This window comes from Condylura cristata, unplaced genomic scaffold (genome assembly GCF_000260355.1).
Source record: "Condylura cristata isolate star-nosed mole 26May11 unplaced genomic scaffold, ConCri1.0 scaffold00018, whole genome shotgun sequence".
In the NCBI taxonomy this organism is placed as follows: Eukaryota; Metazoa; Chordata; class Mammalia; order Eulipotyphla; family Talpidae; genus Condylura; species Condylura cristata.
Window position 1 is genome coordinate 21,530,980 of NW_004567119.1, and position 7,118 is coordinate 21,538,097.

At 39.4% G+C, this 7,118-nt stretch overlaps 1 protein-coding gene across 1 annotated transcript in view; it reads right to left on the reverse strand.

Moving 5' to 3' along the window:
- Positions 1–1,066: 1,066 nt before the first annotated feature.
- PPP3CC (protein phosphatase 3, catalytic subunit, gamma isozyme) overlaps positions 1,067–7,118 on the reverse strand; it is a 37,010-nt gene continuing 30,958 nt past the window's right edge. Inside the window, exons 10-11 of the mRNA XM_012726768.1 lie at positions 3,231–3,260; positions 1,067–2,112 (exon numbers count right to left, since the gene is read on the reverse strand). Coding sequence (XP_012582222.1) covers positions 1,928–2,112; positions 3,231–3,260 — 215 coding nt within the window. The 3' untranslated portion in view covers positions 1,067–1,927. The remainder of the gene's footprint in view (positions 2,113–3,230; positions 3,261–7,118) is intronic.

Sequence of the window (7,118 nt, forward strand, 5' to 3'; positions counted from 1 at the left end):
GGGAGACTTCCAAAGGCATCTGTCTGGGGAGGGAAGAATAGGAAGATGTTCAACTGAATTCCCTCTTTGAAAATAAGGAAATCATGATTACAAGGACAGCTCCTAAACCTTTCTTCTCTTTCTTCACAGGTGTTAGAATCACTAAGAAGTCTTTTCTTACTTCCTTTACCATTACCTTTCCTGTCTTTTTAAATTTTTATTTATTTTTTTAAAGATTTATTTATTTATGCTTACAGGACTGGGGTACAGGCCAGAGGTAAGGAGCAGCAGGAGGGTCAGGAGAGGTCTGCCAAGCCATGGGGGTCACCTCCCTGGCTGGGGATCGAACTGCTGCTGCAGTGGCTTCAGAGAGCTTCACAGTGCCATGCTTTAACCCGCTGCGGCACCAGGGAGGGCTCTCCTATCTTTTTTTATTATCAAAGCAAAACATGCACCTATTCCCATCCTCCAAATGCTTTGATCTCTGTCATAAACACACTGGGAACTACTAGCAAAAGGTACAGAAAACAGCTGTGCTAAGTCCTCATTCTTCTAATTGTTATTTTGAAATGGTTTCTGCTTTCCTTCACGCTCCCTCCATGAAGTCCTACTGTCTGAGATTCTTGCTTCAATATAGGATCCCACATCCCAAAAGATATGAAAGAGTCCCACAAATAAGAATCTCCACACTCTGGTAGTGTTGCCCAGAGGGCGCACTCACTGCCAAGCTGCGGACTGGGTCACGACATGGCGCCTGTCACCAGGCTGCACCGAACGGAGAGCCTAAGGGTCCCTGAAACATCTTTCATTAGTTGGTTGTGTGTGAAAATTGAGGGAAGACTATTCAGACACTATATCTGACTAGACGTCCTGAATCCCAAAATAAACTGACAGATACACTTCGACCTAACGAATGCTGAAGAACAGAGGAACATCCCAGTCACTGATATGGAAAGAGGAAATCCTCACTTTCCCAGTGCCCTTCAGCACGACTTCCTATTCCCTCTTCAGTTTCCATTTCCTCTGTCGGTTCCCGAAATCCTAGTATAAAAACAACAGCGGCGCGGCAGGGGAAAAAAACGAAAAACCCTAATAATGGGAGGGCCCCGACAACTCCTCACTGCTGAAGGTGCCGCGATACACAGCAGGTGGCTTTCTTTGTGGGTGGGGTTAAATCACGTAGGTTTCAAAAATGAAAGCAAAAGTATTTGGCGATAGGTAAAGCTTTCTGAAAATCTTTTTCTCCCAAAAGTTCAAAAGGGAAATTGAAATGAACACATTTCAAGGGATTCTAAGAAAATCCCTCATTAGTTTTTATTTTGCTTTAATAGAAGATACTAATAGCAACCGAGAATCCAGAAGAAAGTAAGTTATTATGGAAAACATTCTTCTTGGCCTTTCAAATCACTAAGTTTAAGTTATTCACCTGGAAGTTTTACTATCATCAAGTTTTCTATTGAGAAGAAATGTTTTTGCCACTGAAATCTGAGAGATTCTTGATATATAATAGTGCCCTGTAGGAGAAAAAAAAATAAAAATAAAATAAAACCCCCTTATGTTTGAAAAGTTATTAGTCTGAAATTAAAGATACTGCCTACTAAAAACAAGAGAAAAGGCTAGCTAGTTCAAGTCTGAAACCTAAAGTGGAGGTTTCCAAGGCCCTTTTATTGGGGGAAGGTCCCCTTATAGCACAAGACTTCACATGTGTATTGACAACAACCAGATCAATTCCTAAAAATTAGGAATAAAAGGGAAAAACAAAACAGATGTACTTCTTATATATAGTGAACATAAATTAAAAGAATTTATAAAATGGTTGCCTTTCTTACAGAATAAATGCAGAGTGTATTATGAATGCACCTCCAGGTTTAAATTGTTTTGTTTTCCAATAATAAATAAATAAAATTTGTTCTGAGGTTCTGGATCCACCTCACAGCAGGTTGAGTCATTACTGGCTTTTCTTCCCTGGGTCGCTCTTGTGTGCAACGTTTGGGTGGACAGGGTTTACCAGTTTCACGGGCCCGTCGGGGTGCTGGCTGTCTTTGCGAGGAGGCATCCGCTCATTTATTCGGTCTAGGCCTCGAGCTTCTTCAAAACTCCGGATCCTGTGCTGAAGTGAAAACCCTCTGATGGCTACAGAAAGGAGCGAAGGAAGGAGTTAATTAGACGGCATCTCGCACAGAGCCCTTAGCCCCTAGCAACCTCCTAGGAAAAAACACAGAAGGGTAGCTATGGAGCACATGTCTGGTGACTGTCATGGGCAGTATTTGATCTGAATCAGTGTTGTCTGAAGCAATTGGTTCCTTAAGACCCAAAGGGGTAGCCAAAACGGTGGAAGTAAATTCCACAGAAGCTCAATGCAATTAATCATGGCAGAAGGATACCTGACGAAAAGCTAACAAGTTCTTACTCAGCCCCAACATATTTGAGAAAGTTTCTTAGGAACCAGAAACGTGCTCAACGGCAGAAATCGGGCAACAGAATAGAACAAGTTAAACAGAGTAGTAACTTTAGCACAAACATCACACTAATCACAAAAAAAAAGAAAAGAAAGAAAAGAAAAAACTACTGAGAAATCTGGTCTTTTTATTTAAAAGGACAGCTGGTTTTTTTTTTTTCAATCTTGCACAACCAGGAGCTGAGTTAAAGTTTAAAAGCCATTAAATAGCTTTTAGATATTTTCCTTTCTGGTTGAACTTTCCTATTATCAAAAAGCAATATTCCCATTTTGGACCACCTTAACAAAACAACTAGGTTTTCTTTAGATTTATAATTTATTAACTAAAATTTGTTTTCAAAGGAACAAAGATAATTTGGCTCGACTGCCCTGGGGCAGCCTCAGAAGTGTAAGTTTGCTTTCTTGCTAACTAATTTTGCCTCTGTTCTTGAAAGCCACTAGTTACAGAGGCTCGCCAATCTCTAGAAACCAAATGAGTACCTTTTGTGCATAGAAGGGACAGGGGATTTAAGTCATTTGACCCTCATGACCAGTTGCTGAAGTTTCAGCCACTGTATTTAAACTGAGAGAGCCCAGAAAGCACTCTAGCTGTGGCAAGGGGCATTTCAATAAACACAAACACAGGACACGAAGTAAACACTTGCTTCCAGGGCAAGCCTAGAAATACCTGTTCATTTTCTCACTAGTTAACAGTTCTGGTGATGCAAAAATAAAAGATCTTAAATGTTGACAAAGCTTGTTGAAACTAGTAGACAGACACAAGATGACATCTATCACAGGAACATGGCCATACCTTCCCGGGCCTCTACCGCTTCTACTGTGGCTGTAAGAGCAGGAGCAGTGGCATGCAAAAATGAAGACAGAAAAAGAGTGAGTCAACCAGCACAGACGTCCCCGGGGCCCACCTGGTAGCTATTCCCACCCAGAAAAAAGTCAACTAGTTAGAGAAGCGAGAGGATTATTGCGAAAAACTAAATGGGGTGGGGGGCTATTATGCATTTGGGGAGAGTTTCTAATATTTTTAACAGTTCAGGTGCCATGGGAACCTTTTCAGTCAATGGCGTCCCTTGCTGAGACCATGGAGCCCGTCAAGGTGCCTGAGAAAGCAAGCGTCATGCTGCCTTCCTCATTGTAAGTAGCAGCCACTAACTTATGCCTCGATGTTCATATATTGAAATAAACTTGAGTCAAGTCAGTAAACAGTACAACATCATTTAGATGATCGTCAAAGAGCTGTTGTTGAGTCCTACCCAAAAACTTATTTAGAACTAGTTATTGTCCTCAAGCAATTTATGTAGGGTCTAAGTGTCCTTCAAATTACTTAATGAAAGAGTGGCCTTTGATTGACAGATTGGAATTGGAAAGAGAAAAATGGGTTAAAAGGTAGGGAATAGTACAAAATGATGTAAAAATAAACTGTTATAAAAAGAAAAAAAGTTACGGAATATTTCTTATCCGGGGTGGAGTACTAAGCTAGCAAAAGCATAAACATATTCAACTCCAGATACAAATTCATGTACCATCTGGGATTAGAGAGACAGCAGAGGCTGGCATTTCCAACCCATATGGCCTCCATTCACTGTGCAAGAAAGCAAGTCAATCACTAAGAAGGACTTCGCCAACGACTTAGACATTATTCCAACAGGTGAACCTCCATGCCTCTTCTTTGTAAGACAGTAAAAGTTCTAAAAATGAGACGGTCACAGGTTGTAGAAAAAAGATCGTGTTGGGAGAACCCTGTCCTTTAAATACCAATTTTAAAAAGGCGGCAGGAAAGAATAATGAATAGTAGCAGTTTGCTGTTCATGAGGTTTCATATATGGATGGGAAAGAAAACTGGAAGAACTGAAAGTTTCCTTCGTGATGCAGGCATCTGTTAAAGCCATGACACCCCCTCTCAAATGGCCTCAAATAGAACAAATAAACGTTCACAAGATAACCATAGCACCTGCAAACTGCACATCGCAGACGCAACTGCCTGGAAGTGGGCGAACAAAGCGTTGCCTCGCGCTGTCTGTGCAGTGCTGGCCTAATCAGAGTGGGAGAGTGCACACGGGCATTCCACCACCGGGGCATCCTGGCATAGCTTTTTGCACTGGGTATGAAGGTATTGGCCTGTACTAAGGTACAGTATAAGAAACAGTCACGTAAACTTGAGAAACTGTTTTTTTTCCTTTACTGAAATACATTTACCTGTAAAGAATATTATATTTCTTTCTTTTTTTTACTATGGAACACTTCATGAATTTGCGTGTCATCCTTGCCATGCTAATCTTCTTCATATCGTTCCAATTTTAGTATATGTGCTGCCAAAGCGAGCACAAGAATATTCTATTTCCTTACCGAAACTCAATTCATAAAAATAAAATTAATTTCTTTTAAGTTGTACAATTCAATGAGGATCATGTATCTAGAGTTGTGTCATCATCAGTACAAATTATGGTTCGAATATTTTCATCCTCACAAAGAGGAACATCATTCCTCCCTCTACCTCTACACTCTTTCTATTTTGTGTCTTAATAGGTTTGCCTGTTCCAGACATTTCATATAAATGGAATCAAATCATATGCAACTTCAGTGACTGACTTCACTTAGCATGCATCAGTACTTCATTCCTTTTGTGACTGAATAGTATTCCACTGTTTGTATCTCCCACTTTGTTTATCCAGTCATTCATCAGTTGATGGACATTTGGGGTTATTTCTACTTCTAGACTATTTTAAAGAATGCTGCTTTGAAGATTCATGTACTAGTTTTATGCAGATATGTTCTCATTTCTTTGGGTTATTAGAGTAGGAGTAGAGGCACTGAGTCATATGATACCTGCATGTTGAGTCATCTAAGAACCTTACAGATTGGTTTCTAAAGTAGTTGAACTATTCTATATTCCTACCAGCAGTGCACAAGGATTCAGGTTTCTCCACATTCTCACCAACACTTCTTTAGCATCTGCCTTTGATATCTCAGTCATCCTAGTGGATATTTCTTATACTCTTACAATATCAACATTTTTTCACATATTTGTTAGCCATTTGCATGTCTTCTTTGGAAAAATGTCCATTCAAATTTATTACCCACGTTTTTTTAAAGATTTATTTGTGCATACAGAACTGGGGTACAGGCCAGAGGTGCAGGGGTGGTGAAAAAATTCACCAGAGACAGAGCGGGGAGCAAAACAGGCCAATGATGAAGTACACTACTGAGGGGAGCAGCGGGCAGGTCAGGCGAGGTCTGCCACGCCATGTGGTCACCTCCGGGGCGGGGACTGAACTCATGCTGAAGTGGCTTTAGCTTCTTATTGCTGTGCTTTAACCCGCTGCGCCACAGGGGAGGGCCCATCACTCACCTTTTAATGGGCTATGTATCTTTCTGTTATTCAGCTGAGAAAGTTCTTTACATTTGCTGGATACAAGTCCTCTCTCTATTATATCAGGTATACTATTTGTAAATATTTCTACCCATTCTGTGGGTTGTCTTTTCACTTTCTTGATTCCATTTGTGGCATGAAAGTTTGATTTTGGTACAGTTAACATGGCTGATTTATTTCTTTTTTTAATCTTACGGTGTTGTGAAGCTTGTTTAGTTGTTGACTTTCCTCTAACTTTAGTTATTATGAAGCTTGGAGTCAAATCTGTGGTTAATGATTTTTTTGTTTTGTTTTGTTTTTCTTGGTATTTCAATATCCAAGCACATTTATTTTATTTCACTATGCTTTATGTATAATGTAACTCAAACCCCTCTTAGAGTAATGTGGGACATCTGTTGTAAGGGCATGTGGAATATTAGTGGCTTAAAATTCTCCATGTAAAGTTACAGGGACATGCAATTTTTGGGATAATGCTGCAGTTTGCCAATAAAACTATAGAGTTGAGACATGATAGGGCAATAAATATATACTCAATTCCTGTCTATCAATGAAAAAGATAGGCTCTAAAAAGTTGACTCCAACATTCCTTTTGTTCTTCCACTTTCCTGAGGATTTCTAACAAATTTAGAAATACCCATAAAGAATCCAGTAATGACTAATCAATACTGTATCCAGTGAATCAAAACTGGATACACTGTGGACTGAGAGTAAATTTAGATAGAAAATTATAAAGAATTTGCAAGCAACAATTCTATACAATTCCCTTTGTAGTCTCTTCATATTTTATCTTTCAGAGCCTAGGAAAATTTGATTCAGATTAAAACTTATGGATCAGTAAATTTTCCATACTTTCATGTAAGGACACTTTATAAGCCATCCCATCTTCCCTTTTGTTAACCCATGTTACCTCCTGTTAACACTAAATTGCCATGTAGAGATATTCTCAGAATATCTCCCAGGACTGACTACCAAAATAATGGTAGAAATGTATTTTTACTTAGAAGAAACTGAACATTTATTTGAGAGACAAAAATTCAGCATGAACTAGCTTGCTGATCTTTTCTATGAAACTATTAAAATTAGGAAAACTAATTATGCACTTCCGAGGAGAAAATGTTCATTCTTCCTTCTGAACAGCTAAACTCTAAAATTCTAGTTTTCAATTTTAAAAAGGAAAAATTCAATTCTATAAAAAAGAAGAGGGAGGGGGTTGTCCCCAGTGGTGTAAGGGTTAAGTCTTAGCATTATGACCACTGAGACCGAGTTTGACTCCCAGCCAGGAAGCTGGCCCATATATGGCACAGCAGACCTCTC